At 41.2% G+C, this 25,400-nt stretch overlaps 1 protein-coding gene across 1 annotated transcript in view; it reads left to right on the forward strand.

The window, feature by feature from the left end:
* Positions 1–281: 281 nt before the first annotated feature.
* Positions 282–25,400, forward strand: part of LOC139450537 (CD109 antigen-like) — a 42,446-nt gene continuing 17,327 nt past the window's right edge. Inside the window, exons 1-21 of the mRNA XM_071232277.1 lie at positions 282–369; positions 2,066–2,124; positions 5,405–5,559; positions 5,705–5,730; positions 6,267–6,420; positions 7,104–7,174; positions 7,359–7,484; positions 8,218–8,257; positions 8,628–8,712; positions 9,524–9,620; positions 11,033–11,260; positions 12,941–13,165; positions 14,461–14,559; positions 15,080–15,142; positions 15,448–15,639; positions 16,474–16,623; positions 16,994–17,188; positions 18,187–18,241; positions 19,254–19,449; positions 20,303–20,420; positions 23,190–23,303. Coding sequence (XP_071088378.1) covers positions 2,075–2,124; positions 5,405–5,559; positions 5,705–5,730; positions 6,267–6,420; positions 7,104–7,174; positions 7,359–7,484; positions 8,218–8,257; positions 8,628–8,712; positions 9,524–9,620; positions 11,033–11,260; positions 12,941–13,165; positions 14,461–14,559; positions 15,080–15,142; positions 15,448–15,639; positions 16,474–16,623; positions 16,994–17,188; positions 18,187–18,241; positions 19,254–19,449; positions 20,303–20,420; positions 23,190–23,303 — 2,439 coding nt within the window. The 5' untranslated portion in view covers positions 282–369; positions 2,066–2,074. The remainder of the gene's footprint in view (positions 370–2,065; positions 2,125–5,404; positions 5,560–5,704; positions 5,731–6,266; positions 6,421–7,103; positions 7,175–7,358; positions 7,485–8,217; positions 8,258–8,627; positions 8,713–9,523; positions 9,621–11,032; positions 11,261–12,940; positions 13,166–14,460; positions 14,560–15,079; positions 15,143–15,447; positions 15,640–16,473; positions 16,624–16,993; positions 17,189–18,186; positions 18,242–19,253; positions 19,450–20,302; positions 20,421–23,189; positions 23,304–25,400) is intronic.

Here is a 25,400-nt window from a genome sequence, read left to right on the forward strand (position 1 = left end):
GCGGTCATGAACCACTCGTCCCCTTCAATTTGTAATTGAGACTATTGCTGCCTAACCAAATAACTCGAAGAAAACTTGTTCTTTCTCTACTTCAAAACATTACATTGACTTCGCTTAGATGAAAAAAACATGTACCTCAAAATATGCAGCCAACGTGCAGTGAAGTTGTTCAACATCAAGTGTGAACTCGGAGGTATTTACAGCGAGTGCAGATCCGTGTTGTTCAAATGTCAACCTGGTGCATGCCTACCTGAATGGAATATATTAAAGACACTTGCGTTATTGCAATGTCAACTGGTCTAACTGAAGGGATGCTATATAAGACACGCTCAGTTTGTCGGAAATGAGATGAGAGGCTGACATGTTGAGGTGAGAAAGTTCATATTTGTGTATTGCTGTGATTTTATATTTCTTGACATTTTCTTGAAGCTCGAGCCTTGTTCACTTTCTTCAACTATTCATGAAATGTCAAGTGACCTTAACGTCACTGGCCTGACCTAAGCGCAGCTACTGTATATCTGCATTGTCGTTGGTCATCATGTTTACCATTTAACATTCATACGTTACTGGGATTAATATTCTATTGCTTCAGTTAATTTGTTGATTGATTGTTGATTGAAGTCTTCTTTAAAATCTTTCTGCAGGAAAATAAGAGGTGAGGAGAGGTGAAATGGGGTTTAAGATTATTGCACTTATATAGCGACGTGCATGCACGTGTGTGTGTTTGTGTGGCTGCGTGTACTAGTCCGAACTGATGCCGATTTATAGTGCTAGCTCACTGAGATACCATGCCGCAGTTTAACATGAATACCCCACTCAGACACAGTATACTGACTCCGAGCCGACCAGTCTTTGTTTAAGCCCCTTAATGCCGAGCGCCAGACAGGGTAACAACAAGTACCATCTTTTAACGTCTTTTTGTATGACGCGGTCGGGGATCAAACCCGGACCTTCAGATCTCCGGGCGGACGCTCTACCATTAGACCACGGAGGCGGTAGAAAAATAAGAGAGTTATGAAGTGATATTGATATTTCATAAGCAATACCCTACGCTCATTGTGTTTGCAGCTGTTATACCATATGGCATGTTTAGACACACAATCTTAAAATTCGAGCAGGGAAAAACTACTTATCATGACTTGTCATTTTGTAAATACACGGTTTCTACTTGAATATTCTGTAGAAACATTTTTGTACAACTGACTCTTGCTAATGATTATGAAAATGGTTTTGTCGCCTTTTATTTTTCTCAAATCAGCAGGATATATGTGCACGTCATTAACACTACTGTATTTGACATACCACCATTTGATTTTCTGGAGGGGGCCTGGGGTTCTGTATAGAGGCTAGATGTGTATTCAGCTACAGCTACAAAACCAGATAGTTTTCTAACTAAATCTGTGAGTCTAAATATTTCTTAAAGAAAATACACCTTGCAACAATGTAATTTGTGCGGCAGACAATCTCAAGCATCATAACTCGAAACGTTGTGACGATTAACAGACATATTTCATATTGATGTCAAAAGTCATAACGTTACACTAACAACAGCGTATGGCGCCTGTGAAAAGAGACTTATTTCATGGATTAGAAGAAACTATATTGAACTATTTAATAACTTACCAGTTGAGTAATTACTTAGTCATGGTACAGTTGCTATATGCTCCCAAACAGGCAAACAGGTTTTGTTTACAAATTCCTAAAATTATCAAAAGTTAGTTTGCGCATATCGGGAACCTTATATTTTAAGGAAGAGGATTTGTGGATGTCAACTTCTTTATTATGAGGAACAAAACGTTTCGGAGTATATGCTTACTCCTTAGTCCTGAATGAATGATACAAGTATGAGGCAGAGAGCGTATATACATGTACACGTGAGAACAACAAAAGTAATAAGATAAGGAAAGGTGAAACTTAACAAGGGAAGCTAGACAACTGGCGCAGATAGACGTTGTGTTCCTCGTAATTTAGAAGTTGACATCCATAACTTTTCTTCCTCATGTGTATCACTTCTAAATGCCTTTCAAAAACAGATTTTAAGCAGATATTTTGTTTAATTCTTCAGTTCGCCACGATGCTAAAGTTCGTCCTGGTAGCTCTCCTGGGGGCGGCGTTCGCAAAAGAGTAAGTACATAGCATTATCTTCTAGTAATAATGAGTTTTATTGATAAGTTCTAAGGCCACATGCGCATAGACATACAGAGTCATAATATTTGTCAATGAATATTTACATATAACTTAATAAACATTAGATGTGGAGCGACATTTTAAGTTTCATAGCGTGATATACATTTAGACTGTTCATTAATTGTACGCTTACATGTTGAAAACATACGATTTACAAATGTACAAAGGTTGTAAATTTAAATCGTTATTCTGAATATTGATGGCATACAAAAAGTGGTATTCATTTTCGAGATAATCCAATTCAAAATTTATGTTGCTTCATGTTCCTTCGTGTTTTTTTCGGACTTTCCTCCCACATTAAGCTGACACGCCTTGATAAAACTGGAAAACTGTTAAAAGCGGCGTTAAACACAACTCACTCACTCACTCTTAATTATTTTATCGTCTAGTGGTGGGTAAGAGAGTGTATTAGTGAGCTAGGTTTGTACGCCACTACATATTTGTTTGCTATATTTGTTTGTTGTTTATTTCCGCACCCATTCTAACGCGCAATCCTCATGGACATAGGAAGTGTAAAAGCATTTTCTTTTAAATTGTTGCATTACGGGATCACATGTTAACATCCAAGTGAGTTTTGAACGAAAATAATTTGAGAAGCAAAATGCTTTTAGTCGTCATATGTTAATTCTGTTGAAAACAACAATAAATTATCTGTTACTTATCATGACACTTTCTACACGTCCAGAATATAAATTCCAAATGTATTATATATAGAGAGAGTTTATTTCATCTAAGTTTCAGGCCATAGGCCCATAGAACATACATGATATCAATAAAGTGTATGCATAAGTACATGAAAGGAATATAATACATAAATAATACATCAGTGAATTGTGAATGACTCGCGTAATCTAAAAGCGTGGTAGATATATTTAGCAAGTTGTGTAATAGTGTAATTACATTTAGAAGACATAAGATTTACAAATTTTTCATATGATGGATTAGTGTGAAAATATGTATCAATAAAATGTAAACGTAATGTTGGATATGAAGTACAAATAAGAAGGAAATGATATTCATTTTCAATTTAGTTGAAGTCCAATTTTTGACATGTATTATAGTAGGCTTGCATAAAAAGGTTGGCTGTGCCTTCCCGTCACCCCAAATCACTGGTGTGTCTTACTCGATCAATTACAGGCTCTCGTTATATAACTGGAATAATGCTGAGTTCGGAGTTAGACAACACACTAACCTAATGAAGATATCGCTAACAGATGTTTCTTTACAAGCTACGCTTAGATTTTGCAAGCACCGCATGTCCATGAATACAATAAAGATTAGTGTGTTTGGAATTCGAGAGATGTTGATTGACATTTCCACGTCAAAGGTTGTTGATGCATACATGTAGCTGTTAACCTTTCTTGTAAACTTCCACAGAATGCTCACAGATTTACTAAAATCAAATCAGTTACATTTTGCAAAGTCCAATTTACCTGTAGATAATTAAGAAAAGTGTGAAGTTTACTTAAACATACTTCTACCGAAAGAAATATTCTACAATAATGAGTTAGCTGAGGGTGCAGCATATTCCTGTCACTAGGGCAAAGACCAGGAAGCAACTGAGACGGGTCGCGTTCGCGTATAGACAGGTAGGATTCCCGTGTACACATTATCTGACATTTTAACAAGGTGTTTACTCGCGCTCATTAAATCTAAAAAAAATTAGCTTTCTCGCCTCGTCTTGTAAAAGCTGACTCTGTTGTCGTGATGTGCATAAACAGAACCTGGTACTGCCACTACCACGAAGCAATGACGCAGATTAATGTTCTTTAAGGTATTCCTGATAGGTTTTGTTCAAAGTTTACCGACTTTGCCTTTGTGATGGCTGATAATGAGCCTTATTATCCGATGCTGGCTTTCTCAGCTGTGAGCGATATCGATATCTCTAGGTGTTATTACTTCCCTGATTACCCATGAGTTGACTGACACGCGCGTTTGCTTATGTTTAAATATACAAATCTATCAAAAATGATTCTTCTTTAGACCTCTTACATAAAGATATATTGACACATTTCATTCCAACATTGCTGCGACAAGAAAGTAACAATACCGAACCCTTTGGTTAGTTGGGATGTGGTTGAGTGCAAGGTGAAATCGTTCCATGCCTGTGGCGTCATAGCATAGAAGCAACAGCGTCATATTCGTCTGTGATGTAATAATGAAACGTCACTACACAGACAGGCAGTATTTATGAAAATGTAGCAGGGCGTGGAGTCATCCCACAGATGACATCCTTACCTGTCAGCTTGCTGATGGGGTTAACCTCTTTGGTCATGTGGACAAGGCGTCCGATCTCGGATCAGAAGGTCTGTGGTTCGAATCCTATCACGGGACTAGGAAATTTTATGGCCGATACAAAATCATAAACCAACTCTCTACAAAAGCAGGCATTTTGAAGACGTGATTCCTTTTATGAATAACATTTATTGTTTATTTGTCACCTACTGATTGAGAATGATATTAGATGAGATATATATATATATACTCTCACCCTCATGTCTTTTGATTACAAAAAAATCAACACTGGAAACCCTTTGGAGTCTGGCTACTTTATTCGACTCTTGTTGGTGTATTTGATATCGAAATATACTGGGGTGAGCTTCTCTGTTCATTCAGTCTGGCATTGTGCAGCCATGTAGAAATATCATGTCACACTTATCAGGTGAGGTGAAATGGGGTTTAACGTCGCGTCCAAGATTATTGCACTTATATAGCGACGTGCATGTAAGCGTGTGTGTTTGTGTGGCTGCTTGGGTCCGGACTGATGCCGATTTATAGTGCTGGCTCACTGAGATACCATGCCGCAGTTTAACATGAATACCCCACTCAGACACAGTATACTGACTCCGAGCCGACCAGTCCAGTACAACAAGTACCATCTTTTAACGTCTTTTGGTATGACGCGGTCGGGGATCGCACCCCGGACCTTCCGCTCTCCTGGCGGACGCTCTACCACTAGACCACGGAGGCGGTCACACTTATCAGGACAAGCAATGGGTTGACATACCAAATTTCATACTTTCTCCTTTTAGCCATTTCTCATTCTTCTCCATCGGTGTTTTATGCAGTTGCGATCATTTTCAATAATCAACACAATAATATTCTTGCTTAGCATATCATATAACGAACGTTATTAGATGAAGGAAAACATGTACAGATTTCCTGCATGATGCTAGATACACATACGGACCAACTTAAAGCCCTCTATCCCTTCCAGTTCCTATGTTGTACTCTCCCCAACAACCGTCCGGCCGGGCATGGACTTTGAGGTCAGCGTGAACATCCTCAAAGCCACTTCTGACGTCACTGTCAAGGCCACGATCGTTAAAGGGAGACAAACCGTCGCTTCTGCAAGAGGTGTTGTAAGACAAGGTACATGCAGCTGATGAATGAGTAAAATTCTGGCATGACATTGTTATTTCAAATAGATAATTTGGGTTTCGTGATGACGTTTGTTCTTCCCATCACAGCATGATTGTACATGTCTGTCTCAAATGATTTCTATCTTTTATTTCAGATCAACCCCAAAGTATAACACTAAAGGTAATTCAATATTTTGTGAAAATGATACTTTTTATCATCTGATCCATACATTCATATATATATATATTTACACATTATCCATTGACCCGTCCATGTGATTCTTCATTCATCACTTTGGGGGCACGGGTGGCCCGGTCGTCCAAGGCCCCGCGATTCGCTGTGCAGAGTTGCGTCCCTTGGGCACGCCAGAATACTATGATTGTGGGTTCGAATCCAGGTTCGCCCCGATTATGTTTCTTGGTTTGTCAGCACCATACCCGTGCTCGTGGGTTTCACCGAAGTTGTAAACGTCTGAGACCTGCTTCACGTCGGACTTTCCTCCCACATAAAGCTGAAATGCCGCGATATAACTGGAATACTGTTAAAAGCGGCGTTTAACCCAACTCATTCACTCATTCATCGCTTTGGAAATTGAAATTGATCAAAAATCATTTCATCTTTTTTTGGTAAACTCATTTTGCTAACACTTAATGTTTACTGTGTCTACATGCGTTAAATGTGTATCTCACTTTTTCAACCATGCATGTTATGACTAGGTACCGAGAAATCTGAAAAGCGGTAGCTACAAGCTGAGAGTGTCTGGCAATGGTGGACTGGCCTTCAAGAACGAGACAACCTTGCGATACAGCGGCAAAGGCATGTCCATCTTCATCCAAACCGACAAAGCGATGTACAAGCCTGGGCAAACAGGTGATTCTTTCATTTCGATGCATGTTAATGGTATTCAACTGAAAAATAATGACGTTTTAATTATTATCTGCTCTATGAGATTTGTATAAACTTGTCATTAGTTTTCAATGTTTCTTTTGTCGTGTGTGTGTGTGCCTGTGTGTGTGTGTGAGTGCCTGTGTGTGTGTGTGTGTGTGTGCGTGCGTGCGTGTGTGTGTGTGTGTGTGTGTGTGTGTGTGTGTGTGTGTGTGTGTGTGTGTGTGTGTGTGTGTGTGTGTGTGTGTGTGTGTGTGTGTGTGTGTGTGTGTGTGTGTGTCTACGTGTCTCTGTGTGTCCGTCTGCATGCACGTCTGTGACTTTGGGGTTGGGGATGCGATTGGTCACACATAGGTCATATTGGTCACACATTGGTCTAGCATCGGTCACATATAGGTCACAGATTGGTCACCTCGTTCTCATCATAGTAGGCTAAGCATTGGGTACTTGGGTCCTATTCTGACCCGGATTTCCAACGAGGATGCAGTGCCACCGCATGGTTTTGTTCTCCTGTGGTCGAGTCCCATTCATGAACCGAACTGTCTCGCACTCTACAGTATGTTTAACGGGTAATTGTATCCGCGCGATCACTCAAGTGTGTATATGCGCATTTATCTTACAATGCGAGTCTGTGTGGCATCTCAATTGATTTTTTGGGTTAATTTCAGTCAATTTCCGGGCTTTTGCCATGTTCCCCGACACGAAGCTGTACACCGGCGCCATGAACGTCGACATCTTCGTGAGTAACACCTTACGGCTTACAACTTCATTTCATTAATTATTGGCAAAGTGCCAATACACAATACCATTGAAATAATTTTACATAAATGGATAACATATTTGCAGGTTCTGATGATATCACACAGAGATGAAATTCGCATCGTCGTCCTGTGTGAATACACCATGTTTTTCAATGTTTTCAGGATCCCAACTCTAACAAAATCAAGCAGTGGATGAGACTGAAGGATGCTAGCGGCGTCATCACCAACTACCTCCCCACCTCCAGCCAACCTGTACTCGGTGACTGGAAGATCAAGGTCACAGCCGGTGTAAGTTGTGGTTAGGAACATGTGAGTGAATCGCGTCCCGCAGTCGAGGTAGTATATTTTGAAGACGTGGCATTCTTATTCAAAAACATAATTACAAACTTCATAGACTAAGACGTAGTTATATTCGTTTATCTAGATCTGTCCCAAGAACAGTTTACGTCAACAACCTGTGTCATTTAGTGTTTTACTCCCACATTGAGCTTGTACAACTTAACTCTCTAACTCGCTCATAGAATCAAGTATGCAACATCGTTGTTCTTATACGTATATATATATGTTCTGTGACAATAAGAAGAATAAAAGTGTAACGTTCTAAAGCCTAGTATATGTTCCATTAAATGATATATGAATATACACGTCCTACTACATGTACCGTCGCCATCGCTTTCATCCTTTAAGGCTCATCTGAAAACACACCTTTTCAGACAACACTATCAACTCTACTCCCCTCTCATCAGGATCATTTGCTAAAACTATGTAGGGCCATGAGCATTAACTTGGTGAATGGAATCTGGCGCAGTATAAATGGATATATTATTATTACTAAAAAAGAAGTTAATTAACATCCATAACTCGAGGCTGTGTGTTGCAATATACACCAGCGATGTCCGATTTATCACCACATGAAAAGATCGGTATTCTTAGCTTCTTTTGAGTAGTACATATGCTATATTACGATGTTGTGTAGCAGTATCAGTTGTATATTACTTACATGTACCTATATTTCTCACAGAAAATATCCAAGGAAAAAGTGTTCACCATCGCTGAATATGGTGAGCTATGGCTTAGTACGCATCGCAACGTACGTAATGACCTTGATAGTAAACTGATTACTTTTAATCGTTCCTAAAAAAAAATGATGTCCTATTATGTAATTCTCTTTTTTGACTTGTACAATGTGTTCCCATGTTTGTTAATGTGAACAATTTACTTGCCTTTGCGTGTGTTTGTGACGGTTGCCACCGCTTGACACCTGGTATCACGACTTTTTGATAGTGATTCATATGCTCATTATATAGTCGGTTTCGTCGCTTTTATTATTATTCATGTTGTATCATCATAAAATTCTTAGGTCTTCGTATTTTTCAAAAGTTGCAACATTAGGGCGGGCAATGTACAGGCTTGATGATCTAACATTTTCAGTTTTGCCCAAGTTTGAGGTAACAGTAGAACTTCCACCATATGGCCTTGCATCTGACAACGATATCACTGCGACAGTTAAGGCCAAGTAAGTCAATCCGTTCGTTCGTTCGTTCGTTCGTCCAAAAGTAGTCTTGGTAGTGCTGTAGTATTCAATCACTTGAATCTCCATGATAGCAAATACCACTATGTATCTAAGAAAATTTTTTTGGTTTAAGTTAAAGTCGTTGCTTGTCAATAGTTTGTATATCTGATTGTTGCATCTACTTTTCTATTCGACTGACGTATAATGAAATGAATTGTAAATTCCATGAGATTCGAGGTGAGGTGAAAAAATGGGGTTTAACGTCGCGTCCAAGATTATTGCACTTATATAGCGACGTGCATGCACGTGTGTGTGTGTGTGTGTGTGTGTGTGTGTGTGTGTGTGTGTGTGTGTGTGTGTGTGTGTGTGTGTGTGCGCGCGCGCTTGTTGTTTGACGCCAGCCATATGAAAGCGACTTATCGAGCCTGAACCAGACAATCAAGTGATCGGTATTGTGAACAACGATGCACGCCGTCGGGGAACAAAGACACGCAATCGACCAGGCCACCGAAACTGAGCACTCGATCCATTTGGTCTCCTATTTGGACCTGCATAGGTTGCTCTAACACGAAATCCCAACGGGGTTAGGCTAACTATGAAATATGCTTGTTTTATCAGCTTATGAACAGTTAGATATACAGGTGTATAATGCCATTCAGGAGACAACGTTACTACTATATCGGCTTCAGTGTCCAACATGGGCGCCAGTCCCAGCAAAATATGTTGGGTCATTGCTCAGTCAGATTATTCTTATTATATCCGCGTACTGTTCATGTGATACACATATCCAGTGTCACTGTGTCGGTATTTCCAGGTACACCTACGGTAAGCCGGTGAAAGGGACAGTCAACATTGTGGCCAAAATACCGTATTACTATCCTCCCTGGCCGATGGTAAAGAAGACAGTGGCTGTAAGTGCATTCAGATCACTGATACAGCGAATATGTAAAATATGTAACAAGATAGAAGACGAATAACACTTCCTTTTGTACAGTGACTGTCCAAACTATCGTTACGAAAGACAGTTACTTCTTCGAACACTAGATTTATTAAACTGCCAATATGATATAAAAATCTTTGCAAGTATCCTGCGCTGAAAAAGCAAAATATGTTTCACAAATTATCTCTGACATGTTTATCAAAAGAACCTATCTTATAGACAACATCTAGATATGACCTTCAATCTTTACTACAAGTATTGTGTCTTAAATAAAGTATCTACATTATTAAAGCGTAAGCTGCCAGCCACCTCATCATATATATAATTATATATGTTTGTTTATATACTATGAATGAAAATAATATGTACAGTAATATCTCTATATATAATGTACATTATGTAGACCTCTGATGTTTATAGTTATACTTATTTCCATATGTAGATAGTTTGTACCCTGCCCTACGAGGGTGTTCTACACAATAAATATTCTTGATTCTTGATTCTTGATACACGAACCACTAGCAACGGCAGGTGAATGAACATTCAGAGACGCTGTGCCATTGCAGAACAGCAGAACAAGCATATGGCCTCCAGTAGCATTAATAGCAGCAACGTCAGGTGGACAAACGTAATGGAAAGCTGTAGGTGTAAAGGCCACCTCGAGCTTTCATTCTAGGCGATGCTTAATCTCCAAACGATGCTTACAGTACCATGCTATTGTGAGTGTCTATCTGGTAGTCATGGTGTACATTGCGGCGTATTAAGGTCATCAGTTACTTTAGGTCTTCCAGTCCTTTGGCATCGTTCCATGGTTTCCTGTCAACTATAGCTAACGTGGAGGTACTGAACACGTATTTGTGATTGAAATGGTAGCTACGCAGAACAGAAGTTATAGAAGGTGCAGTGGCTACAACAGAATGAACTACAGAATACCAATATTTTGTCTCCCTGGTGTGATCCTTTCCAGATTTGTAAATGATCTATAACAGAAACAAATGTTAAATTTGGGATAACACTTTCTGATTAAAGTACAGATTCTTGTACTCTTTTGGGTTGTGTTGGGTACAAGAATCTGTACTATACTCGGAAAGTGTTATCCCCAATATATTATGTGTTACATTTGACCACTTTCTAAAAGACATTGTGTGTTCAGAACTATAACACTGTTATACAGTATCGCACTTATTATGAGATGATATTTTATTTGTTGCCGTGTTGTCGTCATTATCCTTCCTCCTAACAATCGCTCGTCACGCCGAAGACCCGGGTTCGATTCCCGATATGGGCACCACGAGCGAGGCCCATTTCTGGTGTCCCACGCCGTGACATTGCTGGAATATTGCTAAAATAAAAACATACTTTCTCACTCACTCCTTTCTTCAGATTGATGGTGAGAGCAAGGTTACCATCCCACTGGCGGCGATGAAGAGGGTTCGCAGTTTTGGTCTGGCTGGGCAGGAGATCCAGGTGGTCGCTAATGTGACGGAGGACCTGACTGGGATCACCTTGAACAGCTCCAACAAGATCCAGATCCATCAGGATGCCGTCAGGCTTTCCTTCGCACCTTCTGATCCCAACACATTTAAACCTGGACTCAAATACATCGCCTTCGTAAGTATTTCACCGGGATGTATTAAGGCCGCCCTCTATTGCTTTTATTACCAGGATGTCCCCAGTAAACTATGCTTGTCGTAGAACCGACTAAAACAGATTGGAATTATCAAACACCATCAGGTATATGATGTGAATTAATGAATGAGGAAGTCGGGATAATTAATGACGGTTCTATTTACTTTGGGATCACAAATTTCAGCTAAATGTTTACACTCACAGCAGGTTTCTTGTTGTGTTAACACATACTTTTTATGCAAACTGTGTGGTGGGCGGGTGCTGTTGGTAGGGCAGGACACGCTTACCCATTTGGCAAACATCTGGTGTCATTACTAATTTTCAGTGTTCCGTTCATATAGTTTTCAAGACTGTTTTGCCTTCACGCCAAGTAGAATCAGTTTCGGAACATAATCGAGATTGATTGTTCTGACTCTGTCGTTGACGTTCATGTCGAGCAATATTCCAGCAGCCCCAACCTTTGGTGTTTACATTTCACAGCTTGAGATACAACCGAGCATGCTCTTTCTACCCAGATTTCATAGAGCGTCATACGATTCTTGTTCCGAAGTTGTTTGATCACGTTTACAACACTCAAGGAATAAGTAAAGCTTTCAAGTTTTATGGTAGACATTTGTTTTAATTTGTACCATATGTTCCCGTGCTTTATCAGGTAAATAATTGACTTGCCTTTGCATGTGTTTGTGACAGGTCCACCGGTGGGGCAGGATACGCTAAACCTTTTCGCGAACACCTGGTATCATTACTATTTGATTTGATGTGATAAACACATGCTCATGGTATTGTCGGAATCGTATAATCGACTCTGCTTTATGCAGTGATTTCTATTGGATATGGAAGGGGTATGTTGCTTTTATTTTTATTAATTCTATTGTACAGTAAAAATCCCATAACAAGAAGTATTATGGATAACTTCTTTATAACATAACACAACAAAGCTTTAAGGCTACTACTTCCGCTTTTTCATGAAGTTGATGAAGATGAAGGGACAAGAAGTAGTTGAGTATGTATAACAAAGAAGTTGTGAAGATTACATCTTACTTCGAAAATGTGGGGTAGTGTGGGCTGTGGGGTAGCCTAGTGGTGAAAGCGTTCGCTCGTCATGCTGAAGGTTCGATTCCCCACATGGGTGCAATGTGCGAAACCCATTTCTGGTGTACCCCGTCATGATATTGCTGGAATATTGCTAAACGTGGCATAAAATCACTCTCTCTCTCATTCAGTCTAAGATGCTTATAAAAACTTGAAATCCAAAAGATCAAACGGTACCGTTCCCACTGGATAAACACATTTAAGCATAATAAATCATGAGCAGGTCATGTTATAGACGCTCCAGCAACTGAAATCTTCCAGAAGGCCCATGTTTGGAAAGAGTCCGGTTCTATTGGATATATGTTTATGCCAAATCCTAGTTTCTCTTAGGGAGGAGGGGACAGAATAGTTCACACTTGAGGGAAAGGAATCTAAGAAGTATGTTTGCAGGGTATCAGTCGCAACTTAAATTGTGGTCGTACAAATTCAACCGACTTCATGTTTCTGAAATATTTCTTATGATAATACATTATCCACATGATCCACACAGTGTTGGACAAATATTTGTTTGCTTCGTGATTCAAACGAAATATCATGGGTATGTTTAATTCCTGTAGTGCTTTTCCACAGCTGCAAGTCCAGCAACAAGACGGGCGTCCAATCCAAGCCAGCAATCAGAAGGTTCGAGTTTCCACTAGGGTGACCGCTGAGATCGAAGAGAAGACAACCCCGATGTACTATTTTCCCAGGACGACCTCCTTCTCACTCCCAGACAAAATCCTCTCGGTTCCTGACACAGGACTTGTCCCTGTAGAAGTCAACATCCCCACCAATGGGACCCGCGTCAGTCTCGAGGTACGAATACATCAGTTACCTTATGTTTAACGCATTCACTAGATTGACAAGAAGGTTACGTTCTGGTGCTAGGAGTGAGTGAGTGAGTGAGTTTGATTTTACGCCGCTTTTAGCAATATTCCAGCAATATCACGGCGGGGGACACCAGAAACGGGCTCCACACATTGTACCCATGTCGGGAATCGAACCCAGGTCTTCAGCATGACGAGCGAACGCTTTAACCACTAGGCTACCCGACCGCCCCTCTGGAGCTAGGAGTGAGTGAGTGAGTGAGTGAGTATGGTTTTACGCCGCTTTTAGCAATATTCCAGCAATATCACGGCGGGAGACACCAGAAATGGGCTTTACACATTGTACCCATGTCGGGAATCGAACCCGGGTCTTCAGCATGACGAGCGAACGCTTTAACCACTAAGCTACCCGAGCTAGGAGCTAGGAGCATTGCCAGAATTGTGAAGATACGTTTATAACACATTAACCGTGTCATCAATGTCGGATATTTCCCAAACAACTACATTTAACAAATCGAGGCGGTGGGATAGGCTCGTGGTCTTTTCTCGTCACGATATGGCTTGAATATTGCTAAAAGAACGGCGTAAAACCCATCTTACTCACTCACAACGAAAATGTTACCAAATGGGGGGTCTTATGTTTAAGACTTTTTTTCGGGTGCTTAGTCACCTAAGATCAACCTTATAATCCATGAAATGGTAGTCGTTGTTGTAACATACATGTACAACCTGGCTATCATTTTGATAGATGTGCTTACGTTGCATTCAGATTTTGAGATGTCTGAGAAACCAATTCATTTCAGAATTCAGCAAATTCTGTCTTATAAAGTTTATCCGTTTGTGCCAAAAAACAACAAGATCAGCGATACCAAAAGGCAGGAAGACCTGAAGTTACATGTTAAATAAATTCAACAAAGTTGATATTTATATATCATCTATATTTGCTTAACGAAACCAGTGTTATAACTATGATTACATGTAATATATGTTATATTTTGCATTACACTTCTTGAGGAAAGTGAAAAACAATTTCTGGTACCCAATTGTGGGTTCGAGTCCCAGATGGTACTGGAATATGTACTTTACTTAGAAAGTGTAATCCCAAATTATTACATATGTTAAAATGATCACTTTCTAAAAGGATTTCTCGAGTTACAAGAACATAGTAAGGAAACACACCAGCGTGACGTAAAATAACGCAATTATGTAAACCTTGTTCTGGCATTAAGCAGAGCTTGGAATGATCGCTTGATAGCTTGATTTAAACATTTTGTTCTGCTTTAGGCATATCATGGTCCTGTGCGGGCTTACAAATCCATCGACAAGAGTTACTCTCCAAGCGACAACTACATCCAATTGATCCTGAAATCACAACAACTTTCAGTAAGTATTTTACTTCCAATACAACGCCAACCTTGTCAGAACAGGTCCCTAAAGCCTCTTGCTGGGAAGAGTTGTCAAACTCTGTCACCAGATGGCGTGCATCGCTGTTCATGCTTTCGGTAACTGGTCTTCCTGACCCAGACTCGATTAGAGGCTCGTACAACTACAACATTCGTGTCAGGATTCCTTTTCAGTTCTCCCTGCGTGTACATGACTGAATTCCAAAACTAAGGAGAGGTTTTATTTACTTGCCTTTGCATGTGTTTTGACTGGTGCCACCGGTGGGGCAGGATACGCTCACCTTTCAGCGAATACATGTTGTCATAACACTTCTATAGTGATTCATCAACACATGCTTATGATATTGTCGGAATCGTATGGAATGGGTTTTGTCGCTTTTATGCATTTGCGTCCAAAATGATTGTTTTGTCAAATGTACCCAATCTCGTCAGATATACAGATAAAAGTTAGATATTCCTTTATGAACTCCACTGTAAATATGTTTGGTTGTTTATTGCAGGCTGGAAACGATGTGGATTTCGATGTCAAAGTCACAGAACCGGTCAACGAATTAGTGTACCAGGTATGCGCTTTTCACACAGTTGTAGATGCAAATTTTAGCTTTTCGGGTTATTTTCAAATAAAAATTAATTATGAACCAAATGATTATTAGTTCGATGGAACCTATATTTTTATTTGATTTTTTTCAGCAGGCATTTGATACTCCATCACTGGGAAATGCATACATGTATATCTGCTAAAAGAGTTACCTTCGAAAATGATTCATGTTTTCATGACAATCAGTTATTCCATTTCTATTGTGGAAGTACATGTGATATTTACCATTTCTCCACGGGACGGAAATTTGCAAGTTCCCTTTCTTTCCAGATAATGTCTCGTGGTTCCATTGTGGCTACTGGCACAATCGACGCAAACCAGCAGACAGATTTCAAATTTGCCATCACGGTGACACCGAAGATGGCGCCAAATGCCCGGATAATTGTGTATTACGTCAGAGAAGATGGGGAAATCGTCACAGACAGCGTTAGCTTTGATGTGGAAGGTGCTTTCAAGAACAAGGTACAGTCAACTTGCTACTGAAGTCGAATGAAGCGAACCAATTTAACAAAAGTTGAAAGTTCCTTTCCTGTCACAAACACACAGGGCAAAAGAAAGTATACACCAATGTTTGATAGTGGTTAAAATAAAACAAACAAGAAATGGTTATTCGATGGTGATGTATTTGACACTGGTATCATATATTTTTTGGACTTAGAGGCATCCCATGAAGCTGACACTGAACTCATTCACTGTCTTCTACGTGTTTCTGGGGGGCACGGATGGCCCAGTCGTCTAAGGCGCCGCGATTCGCTGTGCAGAGTTGCGTCCCTTGGTCACGCAAGAAACCTATCCGTTCTTTCCTCCCACATTAAGCTGATACGACATAATTGGAATACTGTTAAAAACGCGTTAAACATAACTCACTCACTCACTCACTCACTCACTCACTACGTGTGTCTATGACAAAGTGTTCGACTACTCGCCTCATTTGGTATCTACTTGAATGTCTATGTATATATGTCATATGTTTTTAATTAATTTAATTAATTTAAAAAAAACAAAATAAAATAACGCCTGTGAAATGTGACATCCCAGACAGGAAAGAATTGTCTCATTTATACTGGGGGGCGGTCGGGTAGTCGAGTGGTTAAAGCGGTCGCTCGTTACGCCGAAGACCCGGGTTCGATTCCCGACAAGTGTGAAGCCCAATTCTGGAGCATCCCCCCCCCCCCACACACACACACCTCCCGTGATATTGCTGGAAATATTGCTGAAGAACGGCGTAAAACCATACTCACTCACTCACTCACTCATTAATACAGTGCAAATCAATTGATCTAAATTGTCCGCTAGGTGTCTATCTCCATGGACAAGACATCTGCCCAGCCTGGTGACAGTGTCAATGTACAGGTCACCGCTGACCCCGAGTCCCTGGTCAACCTCCTGGCCGTAGACCAGAGCGTCCTCCTCCTCAAGTCCGGAAATGACATCACACAATCTCAGGTAGGTGAAGGTCCGACAAGGTCTAACGGATGTCGACTCACACGTTTAAGGATTTAAGGATTGTACCAATATTTGAACATATTTAATTGTTTGTTTCACACCGTTCTCTTACGTGCCCCTGTGGCCCAGGATGACGATAACATGTCCGTAAATAGGGTTCGAGTCATTCAATAGAATGTCAAAATTATACATACTTCCATCAATGCTTAGCGTACATCAAGATGATTTAGGCATGGATAACTGACCACCATTTGTCCATTCGTGGCACAATGGATCGTTTAAACGTAACAGGTGTGTACGACGTGTACTCGCAACTAGATCTTATGCAGTATGACCTGAATTATGATGAGAATACATTTGCTGCTTGTAGGTTATCAGCGAACTCAAGTCCTATAACTCCATTGACTTTTATGACGAAGGAATAGGTGAAATTCCATTTGGGGGGCGAGGAGGAGGGCGGATTGGCCGCCGCGGCCGTCGCCGGCGCAAGAGGTCGAGTCCACCTTGGGGTGGATGGGGATACCCTACTTACTACGGAGGATCTGATGCCAACGAGATCTTCAAGGCATGTAGCCATAGTTTCCTTGTTGTCGGATTATTATCATCACAACACCAAATATGTCCGCAATTGTTTTCATCTCGACAAATTTGTATCTCTTATTTTCGGCTAAACTTGACAAAAATCTCAGCTTAAAGAAACTATGTGAACCTTGCAGGTACCACTGTACTGAGGCTGGTTGCTGGTGATCTGTACCCCCATTTGTATGCGGTACCGTTGTTTAATAGCAGCATCTTTAGGATTCTTCAACCTGTTTTTAATGTACAACTCTATTATTTTACGGGTTATTTTCCTTTCCCCTGTTGTCGATAGATTTTGATATGATATAAAGATTTCAAACGTCCTCGTCAAAATACGTCTGAAATACCGATTAGTTATGAATTATGTCGTATATGGTATGAGAACCTTGGTAACGTCTATGAAAGTATACATTGGTCATTACTCTGTATTCTCTTAAATTGGACCGTTTAGTCCGGATTAACGAGGTTTTACTGTTAACAGCTTCATTCATTCATGTAATAAATGGAAAAGGTTCTCTCTAGAAATTCTAAACATTCTTTTCTATTTCTCAATGGCTTACAAGAACCTGTTTTGATGGTGTGTTTGATTTCATATCCAGATGATATTAGACTTGAAACTGTAGGCGACAAACCGTTGATATTCTGTCGCTCCACAACAGTTGGACGGATGTTCTAGAATGAATACAACATCACATGTTTTACAGAATTAATATGTAACTCCGGACGCCGCTAATCCTATGGCACGTCGTCCTGGAGTTTACTGTTGGAAATTGTATACACAAAGGGACATTACTCCGTACCATGGTTCGTTAGTGTCGTACTTCGTCAAAGCGGATGATTTCCTTTGCAACGACAAAGTTATGGATTAACGCGGATTGTAACGTGAACAGTGGTTGTTTCTCTTTGCTATGCTACTGCAGGTACTTGAAATAAATTTTTCCTCAAAGGCACTGACCTTAAAATATGTACATGTGTTCTTTCCAGAACTCTGGAGTTGTCGTGATGACTGACGCGCTTGTGTACCAACGCCCCAGAAACTGTAAGTCATGCTGACGAGGTCGTTGTCGTTTAGAGAACTACAGATATATTCCGAAGTATTCCCTGACCAAACTGGAATGGACATATGTACCTCAGCTTGGAACGAGATGACGCGTCAGGTAGCCGTTGGGACGCCAGTTTAGTGTACACTACGTAACAGTCTGCGAAGGAACAGTTTCTGCATATTGCAGAAAAGACTCGTCCACATTCAAGTGCCATACATAAGTCAAGCTAGAGCTCATTCTATGCCCTCTGATTGTGGTTGGGGTACTTTTCAGTATACAGAAGAATACCTGTGGCACATGTACATACCAACAAACAGTCATACCAACATACGTGCGTACCAACCTACATGCATACCAATATACATACCAACATACTTAAATACTTTGTATACCAACATACAAACATACATACGTACATATATTCCAACATACATACATACCAACATACATGCATACCAACATACTTACATACGGACGTGCATGCATGCATGCATACATACATACATACATACATACATACATACATACCAACATACATGCATACCAACATACTTACATACGGACGTGCATGCATGCATGCATACATACATACATACATACATACATACATACATACATACATACATACATACATACATACATACATACATACATACATACATACATACATACATACATACATACATACATAACAGCATACATACATACCAAAATATTTGCATAGCAACATACTAACATACAACCATATATGCATACATACATAAGCCGAGGAGCATACACATACATATCTATACTTCTCAGTTGATTTTATCATATGTTTGATTTTCAATTGAAAATATCTTGTTAGCGATATTATCACCAACAAAGGAACGGCACTGGGGCTTAGTCTGTATGCATCATACATCAGAAGAACGCTGGACTATAGCAATGTGATCTTTATATGCCCACGTTTCGTCCTGTTTTGGTTTTTGATTTATTTTCATCCCTCTCTTGCCCTTTATCAACCAGATGGCTGTCGGTATTGTGAATTTCAATTCGAAGCTGCTAGGGGTGGTGGCGCAGGCCCACGTGGAGGAAGAGGAGGAGGAAATTCTAATTCTGGTGGATATGCCGGAGGATATGCTTCAGCTGGTAGGCTCAAAGAGGTGGAACGAATCAGGACAGAATTTCCGGAAACATGGCTATGGCAAAACCAGACAGTGAGGTAGATATGGGAAGTGGAATCGTATGTATGCGTTCAGTTTGTCTACATTGATTGCGTGGGTGAGTGAGTTTAGTAACAGCCGGCAAAGACAACGGGTATTTAGAAGAAAAAAAACAAGGAACCAACAGCTTATGTCTCAGAGTGGTGGCACCTGATGGTTACAACGTCAGCTGTTCACGCCAAGGACCAGCATGAGAGCGAGTCCCCATCACGAATAAGGCTGGGATATTGCAAAAGAGCACACACAAACTCATCCGCTTTCAATTTTTATTTGCAATCAACCGCCTCCGTGGTCTAGTGGTAGAGCGTCCGACAGGAGAGCGGAAGTTCCGGAGTTCGATCCCCGTCATACCAAAAGACGTTAAAAGATGGTACTTGTTGTTTTCCTGTCTGGCGCTCGGCGTTTAGGGGCTAACACAAGGATTGGTCGGCTCGGAGTCAGTATACTGTGTCTGAGTGGGATATTCATGTTAAACTGCAGCATGGTATCTCTGTGGGCTACACTATAAATTGGCATAAACCGGACTAATACAAGCAGCCACACCAACACACACGTGCATGCACTTCGCTATATAAGTGCAATAATCTTGGACGCGACGTTAAACCCATTTCACCTCACCATCCCACCTCTTTGCAATCAGCCAAAAATTCGTTTCATTCTGTAATACTAGTATACCATTTGATAATGGTCCACTAGTCCACATTAGATTAAAGTGTTCCACCAATGTAGAAGAGACATATTTTCACCAAGTAACTATGCTGATAATGCTGCAAGTATGTGTTTGGTTGAGTATTGTCATAAGCTGATGTCGCCTCTATTGGTTGTGTTCATCACTAGTATTTAATACCACAGTGCCGATGGCAAAGCCGTCATCTCAACAACAGTGCCAGACACCATCACGTCTTGGGTGGCCAGCGCCTTCGCCGTCAACAGTCAGAGCGGCCTTGGAATTGCACCAACCTCAGCCAAGGTATATCTCTGTTAAACCTTGAACTTCAAATATACCTAGGAGTAACATAATCGTGGACAATGAGTTACCATGTGTCACTGGCTGGTGTGCGGGATTGTACACTTGTAACATACCTATATACCTAGCAGTAATATAATCCTGGACAATGAGTTACCATGTGTCACTGGCTGGTGTGCGGGATTGTACACTTGTAACATACCTAGCAGTAACATAATCCTGGACAATGAGTTACCATGAGTCACTGGCTGGTGTGCGGGATTGTACACTTGTAACATACCTAGCAGTAACATAATCCTGGACAATGAGTACCATGTGTCACTGGCTGGTGTGCGGGATTGTACACTTGTAACATACCTAGCAGTAACATAATCCTGGACAATGAGTTACCATGTGTCACTGGCTGGTGTGCGGGATTGTACACTTGTAACATACCTAGCAGTAATATAATCCTGGACAATGAGTTACCATGTGTCACTGGCTGGTGTGCGGGATTGTACACTTGTAACATACCTATATACATAGCAGTAACATAATCCTGGACAATGAGTTACCATGTGTCACTGGCTGGTGTGCGGGATTGTATACTTGTAACATACCTATATACCTAGCAGTAACGTAATCCTGGACAATGAGTTACCATGTGTCACTGGCTTGTGTGCGGGATTGCACACTTGTAACATACCTAGCAGTAATATAATCCTGGACAATGAGTTGCCATGTGTCACTGGCTGGTGTGCGGGATTGTATACTTGTAACATACCTATATACCTAGCAGTAACGTAATCCTGGACAATGAGTTACCATGTGTCACTGGCATGGCTGGTGTGCGGGATTGTACACTTGTAACATACCTAGCAGTAACGTAATCCTGGACAATGAGTTACCATGTGTCACTGGCTGGTGTGCGGGATTGTACACTTGTAACATACCTAGCAGTAACGTAATCCTGGACAATGAGTTACCATGTGTCACTGGCTGGTGTGCGGGATTGTACACTTGTAACATACCTATATACCTAGCAGTAACATAATCCTGGACAATGAGTTACCATGTGTCACTGGCTGGTGTGCGGGATTGTACACTTGTAACATACCTATATACCTAGCAGTAACGTAATCCTGGACAACGAGTTACCATGTGTCACTGGCTGGTGTGCGGGATTGCACACGTGTCACATATTTATCATTACTGCGATTATGAAATAGTCACATTCGGTGAAAAGGCCACGTGCGACAATAACTATGACCATGCCAAGCTGCCCACCAGTTAAGATTAAGGTAAGTCACAGTGCGAAAAGCTTCATAAAAGCTTTATTTCAGATCAACCCAAAAGTATAACACTAAAGGTAATTCAATATTTTGTGAAAATGATACTTTTTATCATCTGATCCATACATTCATATATATATATCTACACATTATCCATTGATCCGTTCATATGATTCTTCATTCATCGCTTTGGGGGCATGGGTGGCCCAGTCGTCTAAGGCGCCGCGATTCGCTGTGAAGAGTTCGTCCCTTGGGCACGCCAGAAACCTATGATTGTGGGTTCGAATTGTCCCAACCCTAGTGTATATAACCCATTAAATTTGTGGAATACATCTTTATTTGGCTATTATTATATACTACTACCCCGGCAACAGTGTATGGTCTGTATACATCAATGTGACCGTATCGCTACTTCTCCATAGGGCATGACGACAACAAAGGGTAAATGCCATCAGAAATGGTTTTCACCTTTTAGGATATTTTCTCCATGAAAGTTAACCATTTTATATTAATATATTTGTCTAAATGTGTAGACTCTTCAAAAATGACAAGGGGGCACGGGTAGCCCAGTCGTCTAAGGCGCTGCGAATCCCGGTTCGCCCCGATTATGTTTCTAGGTTTGCCAGCACCATACCCGTGCTCAGGGGTTTCACCGAAGTGGTAAACGTCTTAGACCTGCATCACTTCGGGCTTCCCTCCCACATTAAGCTGACACGCCGCGATATAACTGGAATACTGTTAAAAGCGGCGTTAAACCCAACTCACACACTCACATGTGTGACCAAGTTCTGAACACTATAAAAAAAACTTAATAAAATGTAAGCCGATGCTTATGCACTTGTCACCAGGATGTGAAAACCTATTTCACATCTCACAAATTCAGGTAATTCATGAACGGTTCAAGCAATAATGGGCTGACGGTCTGTATTGAACTTCAACGATCTAGATATGTTTTTTTCCAATGGCCTTCTTGTCTGGGGTTTTAGAAGACGACTGGTTAATTCAACAGCTTGATCCCATTACGAGTAATGATACAATATTACACAAGAGTTGATATGTATGGCTATTTGACTGACTAGAATGTGAAAGGATGATGTCAAAATGTTTTTTCACGAACTAAGAAGCACTGTTCTAATCTACCGTATGTGAGTAATACCTGTGCTCGTTGGTGGAAAACGTCAGACTTTCTTTCCCTATCAAGCTCGCACTCTGTGATGTAACTGAAATACGTGAAGGCTGCGTTAAAAAAACGCATTTCGGCAGATACAAATATCTGGGTAAGTGCGGTATATACACTTATTATATGATATGATATTGTAAAGACTATTTCTTGGGTTTGGAATTGTGTTTTTAGATAGGAATACGGTTTATCTGGAATTTCTTGTTCACTCACGCACCAAAGAAGTGATGATGTTTTCTAGTGACCCTAGTGTTCTGGCCTTTATCGAATGTATTAACTTTATGACATTTTCACACACTTACACATGATGTCTATGTCAAGATCCGAGTGTTCCGCCCCTTCTTCGTGAGCCTCAACCTGCCCTACTCCGTGACGCGAGGGGAACAGCTGGCTCTCCAGGCCATCGTCTTCAACTACCTCACCCAGGACGTCGACGTGAGTAATACTAGTAGATAGGACATGTTCAGTTGTTGCTTCCATTGTTAGGCCAGTCCAGGCCATCGTCTTCAACTACGTCGACGTGAGTAATAGATAGGACATGTTTAGTTGTTGCTTCCAGTGTAAGGCCAGTCCAGGCCATCGTCCTCAACTACCTCACCCAGTATGTCGACGTGAGTAATAGATAGGACATGTTTAGTTGTTGCTTCCATTGTTAGGCCAGTCCAGGCCATCGTCCTCAACTACCTCACCCAGTATGTCGACGTGAGTAATAGATAGGACATGTTTAGTTATTGCTTCCAGTGTTAGGCCAGTCCAGGCCATCGTCCTCAACTACCTCACCCAGTATGTCGACGTGAGTAATAGATAGGACATGTTTAGTTGTTGTTTCCAGTGTTAGGCCAGTCCAGGCCATCGTCTTCAACTACCTCACCCAGGACGTCGATGTGAGTAATACTGGTAGATAGGACATTTTTAGTTGTTGCTTCCAGTGTTAGGCCAGTCCAGGCCATCGTCTTCAACTATCTCACCTAGGATATCGACGTGAGTAATAGATAGGACATTATAAGTTATTGCTTCCAGTGTTAGGCCAGTCCAGGCCATCGTCTTTAACTACCTCACCAAGGACGTGAACGTGAGTAATAGATAGGACATGTTTAGTTGTTGCTTCCAGTGTAAGGCCAGTTCAGGCCATCTTCTTCAACTACCTCACCTAGGATATCGACGTGAGTAATAGATAGGACATTATAAGTTATTGCTTCCAGTGTTAGGCCAGTCCAGGCCATCGTCTTTAACTACCTCACCCAGGATGTCGACGTGAGTAATAGATAGGATATTATTAGTTGTTGCTGCCAGTGTAAGGCCAGTCCAGGTTATCGTCTTTAACTACCTCACCAAGGACGTGAACGTGAGTAATAGATAGGACATGTTTAGTTGTTGCTTCCAGTGTAAGGCCAGTTCAGGCCATCTTCTTCAACTACCTCACCTAGGATATCGACGTGAGTAATAGATAGGACATGTTTAGTTGTTGCTTCCAGTGTTAGGCCAGTCCAGGCCATCGTCTTCAACTACCTCACCCAGGACGTCGACGTGAGTAATACTTGTAGATAGGACATGTTTAGTTGTTGCTTCCAGTGTTAGGCCAGTCCAGGCCATCGTCTTCAACTATCTCACCTAGGATATCGACGTGAGTAATAGATAGGACATTATAAGTTATTGCTTCCAGTGTTAGGCCAGTCCAGGCCATCGTCTTTAACTACCTCACCCAGGATGTCGACGTGAGTAATAGATAGGATATTATTAGTTGTTGCTTCCAGTGTAAGGCCAGTCCAGGTTATCGTCTTTAACTACCTCACCCAGGACGTCGACGTGAGTAATAGATAGGACATTATTAGTTGTTGCTTCCAGTGTTAGGCCAGTCCAGGCCATCGTCTTCAACTACCTCACCCAGGACGTCGACGTGAGTAATAGATAGGACATGTTTAGTTGTTGCTTCCAGTGTTAGGCCAGTCCAGGCCATCGTCTTCAACTACCTCACCCAGGACGTCGACGTGAGTAATAGATAGGACATGTTTAGTTGTTGCTTCCAGTGTTAGGCCAGTCCAGGCCATCGTCCTCAACTACCTCACCCAGGACGTCGACGTGAGTAATAGATAGGACATGTTTAGTTGTTGCTTCCAGTGTTAGGCCAGTCCAGGCCATCGTCTTCAACTACCTCACCCAGGACGTCGACGTGAGTAATACTGGTAGATAGGACATGTTTAGTTGTTGCTTCCAGTGTTAGGCCAGTCCAGGCCATCGTCTTCAACTATCTCACCTAGGATATCGACGTGAGTAATAGATAGGACATTATAAGTTATTGCTTCCAGTGTTAGGCCAGTCCAGGCCATCGTCTTTAACTACCTCACCCAGGATGTCGACGTGAGTAATAGATAGGATATTATTAGTTGTTGCTTCCAGTGTAAGGCCAGTCCAGGTTATCGTCTTTAACTACCTCACCCAGGACGTCGACGTGAGTAATAGATAGGACATTATTAGTTGTTGCTTCCAGTGTTAGGCCAGTCCAGGCCATCGTCTTCAACTACCTCACCCAGG

The sequence above is a fragment of the Haliotis cracherodii genome, unplaced genomic scaffold (genome assembly GCF_022045235.1).
Source record: "Haliotis cracherodii isolate W230 unplaced genomic scaffold, xgHalCrac1.p SCAF_8, whole genome shotgun sequence".
NCBI classification, from domain to species: domain Eukaryota; kingdom Metazoa; phylum Mollusca; class Gastropoda; order Lepetellida; family Haliotidae; genus Haliotis; species Haliotis cracherodii.